The 20455-nt window shown below is 34.5% G+C and overlaps 1 protein-coding gene across 2 annotated transcripts; it reads right to left on the bottom strand.

The window, feature by feature from the left end:
* Positions 1-87: 87 nt before the first annotated feature.
* On the bottom strand, positions 88-10694 carry LOC104597073 (protein DA1-related 2-like). 2 transcript variants are annotated; one of them, XM_088896963.1, is made up of 12 exons: positions 10221-10694; positions 9637-9794; positions 8771-8859; positions 8497-8611; positions 7101-7245; positions 6832-6915; positions 2872-2991; positions 2192-2404; positions 2043-2105; positions 1826-1941; positions 705-763; positions 88-618 (listed from the first exon to the last, which is right to left on the bottom strand). In XM_088896963.1, the coding sequence occupies exons 2-12, from the start codon at positions 9699-9701 to the stop codon at positions 296-298; spliced, it is 1392 nt and encodes a 463-aa protein (XP_088753089.1). In that variant the 5' UTR covers positions 9702-9794; positions 10221-10694; the 3' UTR covers positions 88-295. The 2 variants fall into 2 exon arrangements, with proteins under 2 accessions (XP_088753089.1, XP_010256768.1); XM_010258466.3 differs by having other exon boundaries at positions 8771-8852.
* Between the last annotated feature and the right edge of the window lie 9761 nt (positions 10695-20455).

The raw sequence follows: 20455 nt of genomic DNA, 5'->3' as shown, positions 1-20455 counted from the left end.
GCTCTTCCAGTTGTACTTTCAATGTGTTGTAAGAACTGAGTGTGCATCTATGAGTATGTATAATGAGTACAATAAATGCAAAGAAGATGAAGAAGAATCCCTTTCAGAAGTCATATAAATATGTACTTTATTACATTATGGAAACCCCTATTTAACAAATAAACCAACAACAAATCGCCCCATGAAAAATGACGGGGGAGCTAATCCTAGCTTCCATGATCAGCTCAAAGTAAAAACAGTAGAAACTATCTCCAAAGGGATTAAAACCTCCCACAAACATGAGCTGCAGTCATTTTTACACAGGAAAAGCCCCTGTCATGCGAATATGATTCAGGGTGTTACGCAGTCCATACCTATTGACAGCTGCATTGGCAATTCTGAATCCTTCCCCATAGGCTGTGGATGTATCCTGAGCAATCTGATTCATGAAAAATTCACCTAGCTTCTTCTCTGTTTCAGATTTTCCACCTTTTTTGGATGATGATGATGTTGATGATGATGAAGCAGTTGATGTAGATGGCATGTTTCTTGACTCAGGCATGACCTCGGACTCAAGCCACATGTAAGAGAGCACTTGACAGATGCCTTCCTCCACCGCTGGGCTTAGATTACGGTATCCTGCATTAATTTAAAACAAAATCCATGAAAAATAGAAACCAAGAAACTGTTTCCAAGCACAGAAAGGTAGAAAGTAGAAACAGTACCTTTGAGGCGTAACCACCCATGCATCAACTCATGAGCAAGAATGGAACCAGTTAGTAATCTGCATGCAGTAGAGGTACCAAACTGTAACGGCTTCTGTCAAAAGCTGTCATTTTCTATGAATAGATGCTTGTACCTTGTCAATGGAACTATAAGACCACGGAAAATTACAAAAGACCAATGTATTTATGGAACCTTTTTTCGTTTTCGTGTTCTTGAACAAATAAAAGAGATCCTCGTACAAAACAAAATTGGGTAGGCCTTGATGACTATAACTTCCTCAAGTCATCTTGCAATCTAGTTGGGAGAAAATAAAGTAACAAAACTAAATCAAGTTTTCCAGAAAATGCTACAATTGCAATTGTATGCAAGACATACAATTCGAATGTTATTAAATTCATGTGCCATGCCTCATGGTATATGATTAAAAACTGTATACAAGACAGAGAACCCTGTGTACACTCAATAATGGCACCAGGCAAATGCATCACTCAGTAATCTTGGACTAACACCTCAAGCCATACCTTTTTCAGCTCAGCAATCGTGCCAAGACAACCTAGTCTAATGTGTCACTAAGACAGCAAGAGAAACCTGAGTACAGGGAATCCTATCCATGTCATCTTAGTAATTGCACCAAGCCATTTGATCCAACCGGGGCCCATTTCAGGAATCTATAGGGTTGAACCATTCAATCTAGACAGTTCGTCAGCTAACTGTCCAATTGAAACATATTCATGTATGTTTTTAGTATGCAAAATAGGTGTGCGTGGTAACTTTTCCTTTTTATCAATATTTGTATTTCTACAGAGATTATTATGAGTTATGGATCCAAGGTTTAGCCAGGAAGTTGAACCATTAACCTAACCCTTTAACATGTCAACTAATGACCCATGTATGAAAACATTGAAACCTGCTTTAAAAACTACCCTAATTTACTTGCACATTTAAGAATTATTCATTGGGGGGTCATCATATAATCTCAATTCAAAAAGCACAACATGCATGTCTACTATGCTAACCTCGATTATATGGATTTGCTACTTTAAGAGAGGAAACTACACCCCAAACTTCAAACACATGATGATTAAAGGGTCCAATAGACAAAACTGTTTTAAGCTACTACCTTGGGAGGCCATACAAAACGAGAATCGCTGTAACCTCGCATTTTCGGGTCAGCTTCTGTTGTTGTGTTTTCATACCTAAAAGGCGGTTACCCCCAATTCTTGGCCTTCTTTGTATCTGCAGATGTTAAGAAGAAAAAAAAAAGTACATTGATAAAGATTCACTAATTTATTCAATGAAGATAAAATATATTTTAGTAAATAGATATCTGATCATACACTGCTAACAGTTTGCTCCTCAGAAAGGCATAAACCCCTTGTCTCTGGCATGTGATGATAGCCCTGCAAACAAGAGCACATTTTGAGTAAAGAGGGGGCTATTCCATAAAAGGAATATGTGAAGAATAGAGAAAGAGGTGATTAATTACATTCTTCTCTCCTTCAATAGCTTCATTGAGGGCTTGTCTTTCAACCAACAGCATGGGAATTTGTTGATCGATTTTCATGTTCATCCCTTCATAGTAGTCTCTGATAGAATGGTAAAGGGGTTGACAGTCACCAGTGTCCATAATGGCAGTCTCCATGCATTCAAAACACAAACTCCGTCCATCCCCCAAAGAAATGTATCTTGCGTTCCATGACTTCATCCCAAAAGAAAAATATATAAGAAAATAATTGCAAGGAAATCATTCTGCTTTTAAATAATAATAATTCAGTAAAAAATACCTTTGTCAAAAAGTTTACCAAGGAAAATATGCTAAGAAGGAAAACAATTAAATCACTGTAATTACTGGGTGGGCATTTGGAATCTAAGCTCAGTGAAATTCATTCATCTTAGTTTTCCCTAGATTGCAAACTAATAAGTTCATCATGCAAAACTGATCTACCATATGAAATTTAACAAAGAGAGAAGAGAAAAAAATTAAGCCATTTCAATCCCTAATATGTCCTTGCCTCTGTTTCAATTATATTCACTGGAAAGGACACATTTTTTTGTTAAGTATTGTAATGGATAGATTTTACAGACTCAATTTACTCTTTTATTTTTCAGAACCTATATTAAAAGGATTTTATTTGACTATGCCTCATTAACAAATATTCATCATACCTCCAACCGTTCACAACTACAGCAACGGACTGTATTATCGTACTCATGTGAAGGACAATATTTTTGGCACCAAAATGGATGAGATCTATATTCAATCAAACCAGCACCATTTGTTGGAATCTGAAAAGATAGGATAAATCATAAGAACTCTGACCTCAAGGTAATACCAATTCCAAAATCAGTTCTTCATAATGACACAAAAGCATATTCCACAAATATGTTAGCATGGCTTGGATTTGTTATTAGAAAGCTATTGTCAGATGTGCTGTTTACTACCATGTAACATTTACAACTAATACCAATATACAGTGCAATATGTAATAACATGTTACATTCTGAAATTTACAACTAAATGCCCAGTAGTAAGAGATGGATCTGAAAAAGGAATCAAATTGTTGGACTCCCAAGATTGAAAAGATCCAAAAGTTTGGAGCATCTCTGGAAAAATATGCATTACAACAATCATAAACTTATAATACACATCTATAATATATAATTACGTGTTTTTAGCATGGTGAGGTAATGACTAATTGAGTAGTTGGTGTTCTAAATAGAAGATATCAAGACAATCTCGTATGGAAGTCAATATAAACTGCAAATGTGCAATAAAAGAATGATAAATAACTTTTAGTTTACAATCTTTGTTTAGAAAATATAGAAAAGAAATATAACCTTTTTTAAAGAAAGAGTATAAAACCTAAATATTCAATGTGACCCTTGTTTGTGGCAATTCTCCACCCTCCTCTCTTTTTGTATGTGTAATTTCTATTTGCATACAACCAATGTACCATCACAAATTCTTAAAGCAACAAGTATGCATATAACAAAATTAAAGCATATATTATACTACGTTAAATAATTATGGATAAAAATAAACAAATAAAACTATACAATAACTTTATAGTGTGTAAAAAAAATAAATTCCACAACTTCCTTCTCTTATTATATGATTTATTTCCATTTACTTACAATTAACCAACCATGTATCATACCATAAATGTTTAAAGAAACTAGCATGCACATAACAAAATTGAAGCAGATATGGTACTATGTTATGGATAAAGAAACAAATAAAGCTATAAAATAAAATTATGGCTGACTAAGTAAACCAATCCTCCAAAGTGATCACATTGTGAATATTAACTGACAAGTCAGTGAAGTATTGGCCTCAATTGACTAGTCAGTCAACTCAAGTTATCATTGCTTGGTGCATGGTAAAATCTCAATCTAAAAAGCATGAGAACATGGGTTCAAGTCCAAGAGCAGCCACTTTGTACAAAAAACATGCCAAAGGTTAGGTCCATATCCAGTCTACTCCCAACACCCATGATAGCTGAGATCATTGTTTGGATATGGCCCTTAATTCCAGTACATTACTTAGAAAGAGATTAATCACAATATATGAAACAAGCAAACATCTTCTGTATACTAGAGATTCACAGTGCTATAACTCCAATACTGATGTTACTATTGCTTGGTGCTATAGTAAAATCTCAGGCTGACGAGTGTGAGAATGTAAGAGCAGCCACTTTGTGCCAAAAAAAAAAAGGCAAAAAGTTAGGTTCGTATCCAGTCTACCCTTCCCAACACCGAGGATAGTTGATAATCATTGGATAATGGCCCTTGGTTCTAGTGCTTCAGCAGAATGTGGTGGAAGTGTTGTTCTCCTCTCCCAGTCCTTCAAGAGGGAAGAGCCTCCCCCATCAAAGAGAGGAGAAGGAAGTGACTTTATATTTTGATGGAAGTGCTTCTGGAAACCCGGGAATAGCAGGAATTGGTGGTTTGTTTAAGAGAAGGGATGGTCACCCTATATGGGTCTTTAGTGGACCAACTGAGGTTGCAGACTACACAACAGCAGAAATTTTAGCTGCTTTAACGGGGTTCCGTATCACGAGATATCTAGGCTTCACTGATCTAACAATCAAAGGAGACTCCAGCAAAATCCTTAGGGGAGAGGGAAAGAGGACCTTGGAGATTGGTCCACTATTTAAACGAGGCTAGAGATCTGTTAAAATCCTTATCTGTAAACTTTTGCTGGATTCCTAGGGAATTAAACCCTGTAGCTGATAGTTTGGCTAAATCTGGTACACACAGGGATTTTTTGTACAGTGATAGGAATATGCCTTTGTAACCTGTGTGTAGCCTGATTGTACATCATCTCCATGGTTTCCAATGTCGCCTAACATATGTCGATGTCGAGGCTCACCGACATGAAAATGGATGGCAATATAAAAATTACATTATGTCGGTCGACATTTCCTATATTTCGGAAATGTTGACCAAATCGGCCAAATAACCAAAACAAATACAGTTTTTCCTATTATGTCAACAAGATGTCGACTAATGTACATTAAAAATATAATATATTAGTATATTATATTAATATAATACAGTATATTAATATTGATTATTCCATTAATAATTTCTATTTAATATTTCAAATAAAATATTTATAAAAAGAATTAACAAAATATAAAAACAAAAGAATAAATTAATTACTTTATAATATAAAACATAAAATATTTTTCAAGTAATAAAATATTAACTAGTTAGTATTTTTTAAAATATTTATTAAAATCAGAAAATGTTATTAAATTTTATAATAAACCATATTCTACATTTAATATAAAAAATCAGAATAAATTTAATAAATTTTATACTAAATCATAATTTATTATAAATTGAGTATTAAAAATCATAATAAATTCATTAAGTTTTATAAGAAATCAGAATTTATCATAATCTTAATACTACAAAAAGGAGAATCAGTTTATTAAATTTATAATAAAACATAATGTATTATAACTTTGATATTTAAAAAATCAGAATAAATGTATTTCTATTTACTAGTGTGAAATAAATATATTAGAATTTATAATTCAGAATTAAAAATAAGAAAAGAAAATATCAGATAACCTTGTAAAAACATCAAAATGCATAACAAATCAGTAAATCGTCATTTACTATTTTGTTATTGATCTTAGTTTCTTAGCTTTATATAATGGTTGGGAATAAGATAATAGTCTAGAAATATGTATTAATGCTTCTTTTATCATTTTACAAAATATATTTGCATATTTCCAGATATTTCATAATATTTCCACAATGTCTCTAATTTTTACAATATTTCCCCTCGACATTTCCGACATATGTCCTATATTTTGGTAAGCAACATTTCCATCGACATCAACATTTTAAACCTTGATCATCTCATGTACTCTCTGTTTTCTTAATCAAGTTAACCTCATTTCTCAAAAAAAAAAATAAAAATAAAAAATACTTCTATTCATTAAAACCAACACCTGAAAGTTAAATAGGCATAAGTCCCAAGAAACTGTAAAGTTCTTTCAATGCTTTACCATCATACAATTGATTGCCCTTTGCTTGCCGTATGCATCATTGCATGTGCAGTCCACTTGTGTCCTGGTTTATGTTTAATTACTTATACTGTATGTATGTGTTTTGGTTGGATTGCATCAAGGGCATAAATGTAATTACCATTTACATTCTAGTCAATTGTTAAATATAATTAAATAATTGCACTTGTATCTGAGTTGTCATTGGCATAAGAGAGGAGGAGAGATGAGAGTGGTTTCCTTTTTGAATCATGAATACACAATTTGTAAATTTTTTAAGCATTTTCCCAGACTCATTTGATTGATGTGTTTTTTTCCTGAAAAGTCGATCAGTGGTTTGAACATGGAACATAAGGATGGTGTAATGGTCTGGGTACCATTGTTCATATAATTTCCATGAATTATTCTGCTTTTCTTTCATCATCATAAATGCATTTTTGTTTACTACAGATCTTCTTTTTCTGCTTAGGAGGAACAGTGAAATTGATAGAAAAACAATTACATAAAAGGCATGCATACTAGAATCTATGAAAGTTGGGTTTAGGGGTAGAGATTTCTTCCATCCCATTTCATAAGTAACCATAAGAATTGGAGTTTTACTTACAAATTGATAGCAGACTTCACACTTGGGATGATGCAATTCTTTGAAACAAGACTTGTGGTATGGATTCCTTCCTGACAAAGAAAACTTGATTTGGAAAAAGAAAATGTAAGAGAAAGATATCATGAATGTTTAGTATTTTATCTTCTATAGTATAAAAGCCTTATTGATGTAACGAAAAAGGCAGGATAATTCGAGAATCCATAGTTCCTGAAAAGAAACAAAATCATAAAGACAAAAAGGGTGCCAAAACCCAATGATTAATAAAGTACCTCATGCTCAGTAATTGGATAATTACATGCATGACAGCGAAAGCATTCCGGGTGCCAAAAATTTTGCATACATCCTAAATATTTCCCAAAGCCTATTTCATGGTTGCAGCCACCACAATATCTGACAGGTAAATGTGAATGCATACTGCCATGAACAATCAAAACAAATGTCAGGATTTTTTTTTGGCAGAAAAGTCAATTCATTAAGAGAAGTAACACAAACTGAAGACAACAACCAACAAGACACAAGACAAAAGCTACACTACAAACACGACCCAACAACAACAGCAACATCACACAAGAAGACCCACTACAAGAACCAACAGCTACACATTCAAACTAACCAACCTATCCTTAACTAAATGATCAAAAATCTACTCCGGTGGATGAACACGTTATTCCTCATTACAAGAACAACCGTGTTCGGCTGCTACATGAGCTGCTTCATTTATGGATCTCAAAGGAGAACTTTAATTCCACACCCATACTAGAATGTAAAAGGTCTTGAATAAAAAAGATAGAGTCCTTTGGCCACTCAGCAGTGCACTTTGAAAGGCCAGCAATTAATTGGAGACAATCAGCTTCAAGCACAATCTTAGAAAAACCACATCCCTTAGCAACAAGAATACCCTCCAAAGCTTCCACCACTTCTGCTAGTTATAAGATTGTGGCATAGGTGAATCAACAGTGACACTTGATGAAGCATGAAACTTATTGACTATTTCTATTATAGAAAGTAATTTACTAATATTATCCTAATATAAAAGGGCAGCCCAGTGCACAAGGCTCCCACCAATGTGGGGTCTGGTGAGGGGCAGATGTATGCAGCCTTACCCCTGCACATACAGAGAGGCTGTTTCCATGATTTGAACCCTGGTCACCCAGATCACAATGGAGCAACCCAACCGCTGCACCAAATATGTATATCTGTATTCTTTTTCTTTTTTATAAACTGTATCTAGAAGATAAGACATCTAAAAGTTTACCATACCACAGTAAACATAGCCATAAAAGAACTCATTCTTATATCTCCTAGGAATTTAAAAAATTAAAAAAAAAAGGGAAAGAAAAAGACATTACTCCACCAGGTCATTGCTGATCTAGGCAATCGACCAACTCATGCAAAAAACTGTGAGAACCGGGATGCACCAGAGATAAACTTGTACATGTAGAAAATGCAGATAACCTATTGGAAGGCTTGAAAAGTATCTCAATTAGACCAAACCACAAGTTGGCTGCAATGGTTTTTTAAATATGTTACTAATGCTAGACAAGACCTCTGAAATGTTGACTGTGTGCCTAGGAAATGTATTAATTAATCCTGAATTGACTCTATATTTTATAAGTATGATAAAAAATATAAGGGACAAAATGAGAAAGGTTTGATGAAACTAACCTATATCCTCCAGGGAAAAATTGTGGAGGAGCATATGGAGGATATGAAGGCATATTCAAACTATCTTGGAGTGCTCTAGCTAGATCTTCATCATTGTTTGTGCGTCTTCTGTATCCTGAAGAAATCATATATCCATTATAATGTTATGACAAGAAAAAAGAAAATAAGAGAAGGAATATGAGCAACAGAGAACATGAGAGGGAGAGAGCAAAACTCATATTTGAAGTCAATAACTTCATTAATAAAGTTTCACCTTTGGGAAATGGGGACTTACCATTTGGTCTTTTCAAGTCTTCAGCAAGAGAAAGTGCAACTGCACGGTCCAGTTCCTCATGTTCAGATCTGGAATGTTCATCCTGTAAGCTTATACAGAATCGAGTCATATTATTTGAAAACAAGTGACTCCAATAAGAGAGAGAGAGAGAGCAGTAAGTTATTTTCAACAGTGACAAAGTAGTTATTCTCAAGGAACCATTCAACCTAAAAGCTTAAGCTGTTAGGTGAGGTCCCTGAATAGGTTTTTATTCTCTAACATGCTTCCTCATGCTGGGGCTTGAAGCGTGAACAAGCACAGGCCCACCCTTACCTTGTGATGAAATTTTAATTAATTATAATGGGGGTGACAAGGATCAAACACTAGACCACTTGGTCAAACAGGCTCTGGTACCATCTCAAGGCTGTTAGATGAGGTCCCTGAATAGGTTTTTATTCTCTAACCATTTATACACAGAATGTAGGATCCATTTATACATAAATCATATTTTTTTAGGAGTCTTTATGAAGCATAGATGTATCATTTCTCCACACCACTTAGATTGAAATACTGTATGGAAAAAGTTATTTTGGACCTAATGAAAAGGGAAAAAAGAAAAAGATCAAATAAAAAATGCAAGATTTTCAAGTCCATAAGGTAGAAAGGATCTGACTAAATCTTTTCTCTTTATCTTGAAAAACAGTGTAATGAATACCCGTTGTCATTATTTTTTTCCTTCAAAAATATTTTTTTTGATAAGTTTTTTTTCCTTCAAAAATATTACCCATTTCCCTTCTCATTGTCATCATCACCATTGTTATAGAAATAATAACAAATAAAAATGAAATGATGGAGCAACATAAAATTCAAAAATCATGTGAAATTACCATGGATCTATTTGGATTATGAAAAGCCATGTTTTCCTCACCGAGGAACCGTGGAGGTCGTCCATTCAGTGACCCTTGTTTTGAGCCCACCTTAAATATCTTACTAATCCACTTCATGAGGCGAGACTTCTTCTCAACGTATGAAGAGACAAAATGCCCTGTTTTGAATGATCAAAGTTCAGAAAGCCATAGAAGAAAAGAAAATGGAGAGAAACATAATCTGTTGCCACTCTTGGAATAAAAAGTACTGATTAATTGCCAAACAATATCAATTACGTCCCTACCACAACTAACTTAGCCAACTCTGGACTTTAAGTTTCAAAAACATAACAATCTGAATCAATGAACTTTGTTCAAACTGAGAGAATAAAAGTATAAACCTCGCTTTCAGTACTGTTATCGTCCTAAACTCATTGACAACAACAACAACAACAATAAACTTCCACGAAACAACATTACTGATGCGTTTTGCCAAACATGTTAAAGGTGCAAATACAATCAATCAAATAAAGAAATGACCATAAATAAAGGAAGAGAAACAACACTAAGACCAATGATGAAGACGAGAAAAAAAAGAAGCATACCATGGACGCAGGGTTGAGCGAGATGGTTCACCCCTGAAGAAGCCATGAAAATTGAAGCCCAAGTATCGGATTGGTAGAAACCTCGACCGTACAATAAGGGAATTAAGAAGAAGAAGAAGAAGAAGAAGAAGAAGAAGAAGAAGAAGAAGAACAGGAACAAGAAGTTGGTAAATAATAGAATGTAGAGCTAAGGAACAAGGCATCGTTAAAAGCAATATAGGTAGAGAAAGAGATAGAAAAAGAGAATCTCTGAGAGAGAAAGAAAGAGCTGGATAGAGTGAGAAACAGATTCTTGTCTTCGAAATCAATGAAGAAGAAAGTTGGGCGATCGCCAAAAGATGGTTTTTAAGGGAATCTGCTGATCGGGAAGACATTAAAGAATGAAAAGAAAACTAGCAGAAAAAGGGAAAAAGGATGGGGTGGACGATTGAGAAGCTGCGGGAGTCGCACGCATGGCAAAGCCGAAAGGAATGTTAACGTTCTCTCTCTCTGTTTTCTTTTTCTTTTTTTTTTTTTTTTGAATTTTGATTCTCAAGGTCTTTTCCCGGGAGGCAGGGAACTTGGATAATACCCGTTTAATTCAAGGAATATTACTAGTTTACCACCCATTACCATTTATGAATCCAATTGAACATTTTATCACTTTATCAGTGGATTATGGATTTGGACCCACCCGTTCAATTCAAAACTCCGACCCGCCTGCTTGGGATGCCTCGGCCAACCATATAACTAAACTTCAGTTAAAAAAAAAAAAGAAAAAATTGTGAAATTTTATGATTTTAAGTTAAATTTCATTTTTATTTGATAGAATCAACTATGGTGCAAAATGGTTCGACATGTGTAGAGTAATTTTATTCCATAAAGTGCATGGAGTTCTATATATTTTCTCCCTCATTATTTTTATTATAAATTAATTAAAGGGATAGTAATATAAATGGGTATTTTGTGAGAAAAGGACAAGTTCGTCCAAAATTATTTCTAAGCTTTCCACTTATATATTTTTAACTTTGAATTGTGTTACCATCATAGTGATCGCACCCTTACCATCAAGGGTCGGTGATACGATATTTGATTCTTTCTTTGTAAAATTGGACATGACAGAATAGATGCCCCCTATAAAGAATAGTTGATTAAAATATTTTGATATTGATATTTAAAATTAATTAATAGTCAAGTTTCAAAATATTAATTTTTGTTAGAAAAAAATATTGGCTTTTATGTGATCTTCTAAGATGTTTTTTCAGGCTCAGTTTGAAAGGAGTGCAAATAACAAATACATGCTAAATAATACAAAATGTAAGGTTTTGCACTCTAGGCTCAGTTTGGAAGTAGTATAAATGCAAATATGGAGAGTGCAAAACATTATATTTTATATTATTTTATATGTATTTGCACTGTATATATTTACATTTATGCTCTTTCCAAACTTAGACCTATGTATTTGTATTCTTTTCAAACTGAGCCTTATTGATTCCGTGTATAATTGGGGTAAGGCTTTGATGATGATGGGGTTAAATGAAAATTTCCTCACCAATTACCTCATAAATTATTGAAGGGGCAAAGTTCTCATTAATAGGAATGGCAACGGAGCAGGGCAGGGACAGGGAGCCTCTCTCCATCCCCTTCCCCATGAAAATCCCCATCCTCGTCCCCGCTAACGGGGACAAGGTTATCCCCATCCCCATCCCCACGGAGATCCCTATCCCGCGGGGATCCCCATTCCCCATGATTCTTTATAATGTTAACCATATTGTTTTTGTTTTTTATTTTATTTAAGAAAATAAAAATAAAATAATTAACATTTACAATCGTATTAGAAAATACTCAACCATATTTTTAAAAATATTAATATATAGATGTATGTTTACATATTTACATATATAACGTATGCATACATATATACATATATATTAGTGGGGATCCCACAAAGCGGGGATCGGGGTCCCCGTGGGGTGGGGAGTGCTCTCCCCATCCCCGCCCCGTCCCCGCTAACGAGGATGAAAATTTTCTCATCCCCGTCCCCGTGGGGGGAAAATCATCTCCATCCTTGCCCCATTCGGGGCGGATCCCCACGGGGATCGGGGAAATGGGGAAAATTGCCATCCCTAATCATTAACGCAAATAGAGATCTTTATTCTTTTCATTTTTCTTGGGTAGCTATCAAATAAAGACTTTTTAGAACTTAGGTGGCATTTGGTAAAATTGAACTGTATGTTTGAGAGAGAGAGAGAATCTGACAGTGGTTGTAGACTCAAGGCCTCATTATTTTAATTCTTGCTCGTTCTGGATAAGAATGAGCAAGAATGAATAGCATTAGAGTTTTTTGTTACAAAATTCTTGTCATGGGCCACATTCTTTTTAGAATGTACTTTTATGAAAGCACTTTTACAAAAAAAATAAAAGTATTTTTACGAAAGCACTTTTATAAAAGTGAGAGAATTCATTTTTACAAAAGCACTTTTGGAGCTGGCAGTTTATGTATACCAGCATGGTTATTTTTTTTTTAATGAAGAATGAAAATGAGCAACATAAGACATTTGTCAGTCTGAAAAAAAAAATCATTTTTAGGAAAAAAGTGTTTGGTTCATATCAATATTTTCTCATTCTGCCTATTTTTACTCATCCTTGTCCATTTTAGGGTTTCATGGGTAAGAATGAGAATTGAACCAAATATGGCCTAAATAACCAAACTTTTCCTTTGTTTTTTTTTTGTCCTTAGAATGCAGTTTAACTTTTTGAATATATGAATGTAATAACATCTGTAAAGAGATTGTTTTATGTATTTACTTCCATAAATTTACGAGTTTATTATGAGGAGAAAAAAGAAGAAAAATAGAAAAAAAAAACAATTTATTAATAACATCAGTTCCATAAAATAAAGAGAAACAAAAAAGAGAACACATTATGCATTGACAAATGATAATGAAGTGTAAAACCCAATTCAGGATATATATATATATGTACTCTGGTTCAGTTTTATTGGTGTTCGGCAAGAATACAATTATGCATTGACAAATGACAGAGAACACATTTTCCAATGCATATTTACATTCAAAATGAGATGTAAACGTACATGATAAAAAAGACGTAAATTTGCATTCAATGTGGGCTTTTGATAAAAAAGACATATATTTTATTGAGATTCATGTTTACATCCATTACAGCTAAAAGTTTATTTGGTAAGAAATTAAGTAAATTTGCCAATGCAAAACTAACCCAACTTTACATAGTTCTCTGTATATTTGCATTGTTCCAAAAAGGAGCCTAAAGAGTAAAAGACGGGGGAAGTGTGTGAGGAATGTTGTTTGTAAGGGATAGGAATAAATACATTTCAATTAAGTTTATTTGCTTACTCCATTGAAGTTTCACACCAAACCGTTCGAAATTTTCTGAACTATTAAAAAATGTGAGCATCAAAAAAGGTGATCATTGAAGTAGTATATTGATATTAACTTTTACATTGATTTACTATATAAATCTTATCTACAAAATTGAACCGACAGTAACGTTTTTACATTGCAAACAAACGCAGTCTTAGGGAATTAATAAAACAATTGTGAGGGGGAATGGACTATAAAAAGGCATATAATGGGATAATTTGAGGGGTGGATGGACGTCTAAACCGCTGAGGAATCTTTAAAATCAAAAGTCCAGATTCAGATGTTGCATATCATCATCATCTTACCTCGTTAAGGGGTGGATGCATGGACGTCTAAACCGCACCGAGTAATCTTTAAAATCAAGAGTCCAGATTCAGATATTGTATCTAGTTTGGGACATCTGAAAAGCCATCTTTTCATACCTCACATCCATTTGTGAACCCTCATCAGTCTAATCGTCAATATGGCAAAACGTTGTTGTAGTATCAGTAGTTTGTTTATTTGAGACAAGTTGGATACTGGAAACCAAATAGCAGCTTGATTGATGTTTCTAACCATCAAATACGTAGATTGTTTTCCAAAGAAAATATAATCATTGATTCTTGACCCTTCAGAAAAATGATTTACCCTATGTAATTGGATAGATCGACTTTTTGTGTCAAAAATCATGGTGGTTTTTAAAACCGAATCGGTCAGGGCACCGTTTTCCGGTTCAGCGGTTCAATCGTTCGGGTTGAGTGGTTTGATCTGTGACATCATAAATAAATAAAAAAAACAAAAAATACTTATATATAATAAAAAAATAACATAGAAATTTAAATAAAATACAAAAAATATAGGAAAAAGAACAACATATGAAAAAAATAAAAATATCTTAATATAAATATAATAAAATACAAAAAAAAATACAGAAAAAATTCCAAAAAATATAGAAAATTTTCCAAAAATTATAGAAAAAAATATGTAAGCAAGAATATGTAATGAGCACCTGTTTTTTTAGAAGAAAAAAGCATATCAGTTCAAAAAAAAATTATATGAACATATTTTGAGAAGAAAACATAAACTTCATATCAAAACATATTTTGTGAAGAAAAAAAAGAAAGAAAATTGATTGGTTCAGTTGAATCAAGAGCTCCCTCATCAATCAGTAAAAATAAGGATTAAGGAGTTAAGTGTCCTCAGTCATTTTCTTTCAATCTCAAGTTGTCTCTATAAATCCTACCAAAGAAAAAAATCTCTAGAAAAATTAATTCATGCTTACTAAACAAGCATATATATTACCATTCTAGTAGGTTGAAAGTATTCAAAAAATCAATTAAATCACAAAAAAAAAATCAAAAAAAAAATTATACCTTTAGGGATTTGTCACCGGTGGGCTCGGGTAGTCCGCCGCTGCTGCAAGTCGTCGTTGCTGCAAATCCGTTGCTACAAGTCATTCGCCGTTTGCTACTGCAAGTCGCCACTACTGCAATTCGTTCGCCGTCCGCCGCTGCAAGTGTTTGGGTACTCTTCGCCACTGCAAGTGCTTGGGTACTCTTCGCCTCACCGGTCACTGTTGGTATGTGTTGTTGTCAGATGCCGGAGTTGATGGCTGCCGCAGATGGTAGGGTGTGAGGGTTGAGACTTGAGAGGACTGAGGAGTGAGGAGGGAATTTGGGAACCCTAAAGGCTAAACTGAATAAGGGACTGGGGATTGGGATTCAAAATCGTGGGATATAATTGGCATTTTATTTTTTGTTTTTTTATTTAAAGCATTAAAAATAAAAATATTAACCCGTGAACCGCTGTCCGGGTCGAATGGTTTAGCGGTCCGATTGCCCGGGTCAACAGTTTTTTTGACTTTTCAACATTTTTTTCAATTTTTCAGTTTTTAGTAAAACCAAACTCGGATGGCTGACCGGTTACCGGTTTTTCCGGTCCGATCCGGTTTTAAAAACCATGTCAAAAATAGTTTGGTGTTTACAATCTTATCAACTTGGATTAATTAGGGAAGATGTTTACAGATTTTTCAAATATTATAATTGCTAGTATCTAAATTTATTAGTCCAAGGATCATCTAATAGGTGAGAGAACTTTGGCTGTCCATGTTCAACACAGCTTGGGCTGTCAAAAGGCCTCTCAACCCAGCAATGCATATGCAGCCGATAATATATACTATTACAAGGAGTCTCTGTATGTCATGTGGGGAGGGTCCTGTTGATATCGAGTTATCAACTGTAGACAACCAGATTTTTTTCCTGATAGATATCTTAACCTTTCACCCCGAATGGTTGACTGTATGCTTCAATTTCATTATCCTCTTATCTTTTATTCCTCCGTATATCCGTTCCTATGTTGTCTTTGTTAACGAAAGATCTTCAATTTCTTTCCTTTTTTTTGTCTTTCTTTAGTTTTTTTTGTTGATCCAAAAGGCATCATTTTAGCAAATCAAAGATTAATTATTGGTAAAGTTTTTTATCAATTACAATTGGAAACTGAATTTGCCCAGCAATTCAAGTTATCAAGTTCTTTTTGTTTGTTTGCCTTCTTTTATTTTATTTATTTATTTTTTTGGGTGGGAGCTAAAACATGCAATTCAATTCAAATATTGTGATGTATCATAAACTATGCTGATGGAGTGGGATATCTATATATCATACGTGCTCATAAATATTGTGGTTAATTAAATTTTTGAAGAAGTGTTATATTTAGGGGTGGGGGATAATCCACTATCACCATTGACAAGTGGTCTTTTCATTTTCTAAAAAGTTAGATATGTGGCAATCTTTGAGAAATTCTTGTTAAAATTCATAATCCACTACCAGGCTACCCCCCACCATTCAGATACATGGCCTTCTCATTTTTCTGTAAAGCTAGACACATGGCATTCTCTGAGAAGTTACTGTTAAAGCCCACAACCCACTATCACCATTTTTAACCCATTCCTAAAAAATGCGAAAATGCAAAAATAGTTATCCACAAGCATTTCTACCTACATTTTATCAATCTCAGTTAATCATTAACCCTTTACTTATCATAACAAAAGAAAACTATCAATATTCTAATAATTATATAGAAAAACTATTTTTTGAAATAAATATTTCTTAAAATTTTAATAATTATTTAAAATATTAATAAATATAAATTTAACATTATTGATTCTATAATGTAAATATAACATTATTGATTCCCGTACTCAGTATGGGGTCATTTACTAGTTTGGTGAGAAAAGTTTGGCTGTTTGGAAAAAACAACCTAGGCTGTTTTAAGACTATATGTGCATGACATGTGTTAGTCCAATTAGTTATTTATGTCTTTTTTATTTATTACAATTGCTCTTTTACCCCCACAGCTGTGGTAACATGTCATGCACACGAAACTTAGCTAAAACTCCCAAACTTTACTCAAAGTGGAGGAGCACCGCTTTAAAAGTTTACTATTACTATCAAACAAAATATAGTAAGATATAGGGAAGGCATCAGGAGATGTTCCCAATACGCGACGGAAATCTGCTGTGGGACGTTGTGGGGGCTGATTTGAACTCATAGGGAAGGACTAAGCCTGCTTTGTCCCCAACTTACAACTACAAAAGCTCTCCCTGACCAACTCCAGCCAACCCACATACATAAAAGACGAAACAATTATATATCAGTTAATTAACTCTATATAACGGTATGTTCATATAATTCTCTATAAGAAGTCAAGAAAACTCTTAGGGGTTTGGGAAGATGAAATAAAAATGATCATCCTCTGTTCTTCAATGCCTCAAAATACATTTGTTTCTCTCCCTTCGAGTATGATAGTTCTTTCACTGATGATAGATGTTATGATTTGCCTAAAGATGATAGAAAGCAGGATAGTGAATACATATGTTACAGCCCAAAGATGTCATGATTTGCCTAACATGTTGATTAGAGTACAATCTAATATCCGCATCTAGAGTAATGAGAAGAGGATTATGGAACCAATGATAATGCCCTACATCATTCATAAACGTTAAGAGATGAATCCGAATTTGTTCCTCACACCAATTTCATAGAGCATCACAACTATGTATTAAGAATATCTCTTAATAAATGACAACATACAAGTCGAGAGATATTCTATTTCTAAATACACAGTTGAAAGTGTTATGAGGTTGTGTGTGAGGAGCAAATCCAAAATCATAAGAGATTGAATGGTTAGGACCATATGCATTGTATAACAGGTGTGGAGCTTTACCAAAGGTACTAAGATTTCATTTGGCATTCCCTATTTTAAGGACTTATCTCCTTTTTTCTGTTAAAATGTCTCTATGAACACTAAGTTTTTAATTGCAAAAAGAGATAAATCCTTAAAATAAAGAATGTCAAATGCAACCTAAACCATTGTTCAACTAATCCAACCCCCACAAATTTATGGAGCAAAGGGAACAGGCTTATGAAATTCTAGAGTTCACATCTCCGCCCCACAATGTCCCACCCCACAGCACATTCCAGCCGTGTATTAGGAACATCTCCCAATGATAGTACCAGAGTCAATGATGTCATCATCGGGAGATGCTCTCAGTACACGGCAGGATGTGCTGTGGGGCATTGTGGGGCAGAGATGTGAACTCGAAATTCTATGCAACATCATTCTACGGTTGGGAACAACCTAGTGCTCATATTGTTTTTTTTTTTTTTATAAACAAAGGATCCATTAGAAACATCAAAATCAGACCTCTTTTACAAAAATATGAGTGATCTCTCTGAGGCAGAGGCCTGGGGATCAAAAACTGAGTTCTATTTACATTTGCCCTTGTCGCTATAGCATGAGAGGGGCTAACATCCTTCCTGTTTACATGCATTAATTTTAAATCAACAAAAAAAGTAAGAAAATACTTGATGTGCTCCATCAGAGCCTGTTCGTTCCATCTAATGCTTCCAGTGATTCCTTTGAGCTTTAACAGAACCTCCTTTACATCTGATAGTAGAGTAGCTTGACTGATTCCCAACAAAATGAGTCTTCTTAGGCTTTGATGACTGCCCAGATTTCAGTTTCTGTGATGTTAATGGCATACCTGATAGCAAGTATTTGAATTCCAAGACCGGTCTACTATTGCTAGTGAGTGAGAGTTGAAAGAGAAGGTGGGTAGAAAGAGAAGAGTGATCATTTAGACACTGGGACTCAAGCCAATAGTAATCCTCTGTATCTGAAACATACTTATCCGCCAGTCTTCTGACCTCTAGAGGGTCTGGAGACTTGCCCTTGAAGAACACGTCATTTCTGTGATTCTACAGTGCCCGCAAGATAACTAATATTTTAGCCATGGGAAAATTCTTACGATCCCTTAATCCAGGATTTCTTTCCAGCCACCAGTGCTCATATTGTTGAACCCGCATGATCATTAATGTATATATATATCTTGCAAGGGCCGGAAAGGATAGGGTCTCTTTCGTGCGAGGGTAGAGATTCCAGTACTGAAACTTGACGGAATAGGAATGGCTGGCACTTGACGCCAGTGGGTTGGCTGGCTAATAAGCAATTCAAGGCCTCTAGCGTTCACACCATAGATGAGACGCATCACCATGAAAACTAAATTAACAACGTACCTACATATCTATATCCATGAAGTGAAGAAGGTTTTTAAAATCGACCTGAACAATGAATCAGTTAGGGGTTCAGTTCTTGGATATAACGGTCTGATCATTTAAACTGAATAATGGCCCGTTCTGATAAAAAATAAAAAATAATCAGAACTGTTCAGATCAATAATTTACTGATTAAATCAATGTTTTTTAATAAAAATCCGATTTAAAAAAAAAACAGAACCAACCACCTGATTAATTCCCGGTTTTTCCGATCCAGTTTTAAAAACCATGCTTATCATTACGCAACTCTAAGAATTGACGACTTACTTTCCCTTCGTTGTGTTATGTGTACAGCAAAGGCAAGGAATATATATGTTTTTTGTGCATGCGGTCCTCATGGAGATTGGAGGCGTGGTACCTAATAAGATATTAAGATTCATAATTTCATATGAATGAGCTAAGTAGCCTTAGGTAGCTGCTCACCTAACCCAGCTGCATCAATCTCAAGGCCGACCCAAGCTCAACCTTTATTGTGTGTGTATTTATTTGGATTTGTATAATAATTAATTTGAAATTTAATGGAAATTAAACTTTTTTTCTTTGGCACAACAATGGAAATTAAACTTAGTGCATATATATAATTCATAATTGGAAGCCGGTCCATGCATCACATCTGCCTTGTTTGCAGGGGAAAGAATTAAACAAAGAGTTGCATAAACCTGTATGTTGTGCAATGCCAATCTAAACTGAGGCCACATTATGGAGATATTTGGATGCAATTGGTCTTTAATGAATGTTTTAAAAAAAAATTGTGAATGGCAAATGCATGCTGCAGTAAAATAGTTTAATTTCTGATGATGAACAACTTGTTTGGGTCGAGAAAAGGGAGTTAATCATTTCATTTCTACAAAATCAAAGAAAACTAAATCTGAGATTCGAATCATCCATTATTATTCCGCTCCTACAATACAATCCAACACATAAGACAAATATTTGTTGATAAATTTCATCATAGGATTCAAACTGATCAGCCTAACTTTTTCCACTATGATCACCCAGACAAAGGGTCGGGTATAGAACCCATCTGACGGTGGATCCTCAATGCCTGAAATAAGTGACGGGTGGAGGCCGGAGGATCTATGTAGAGACCTCTTTCACTCTCCACGTACGATGATGGTTTAATTTTGTTTTGAAACCTCTCTCCAAAGTATGCAATATTGTGCCGTCAAGATTGGCAGTGCCAGTGCGAATCCAACAAAAAAAAAAGGTGAAATCATGGAAGGAGAAGTGGAAAACAGAAGCAAGAAAAACCAATCTCCCTTGG

Source organism: Nelumbo nucifera, chromosome 2, assembly GCF_055504915.1.
Source record: "Nelumbo nucifera cultivar China Antique chromosome 2, China Antique-T2T, whole genome shotgun sequence".
Classification (NCBI taxonomy): Eukaryota; Viridiplantae; Streptophyta; class Magnoliopsida; order Proteales; family Nelumbonaceae; genus Nelumbo; species Nelumbo nucifera.
This window is presented reverse-complemented; position numbering and strand designations above follow the sequence as displayed.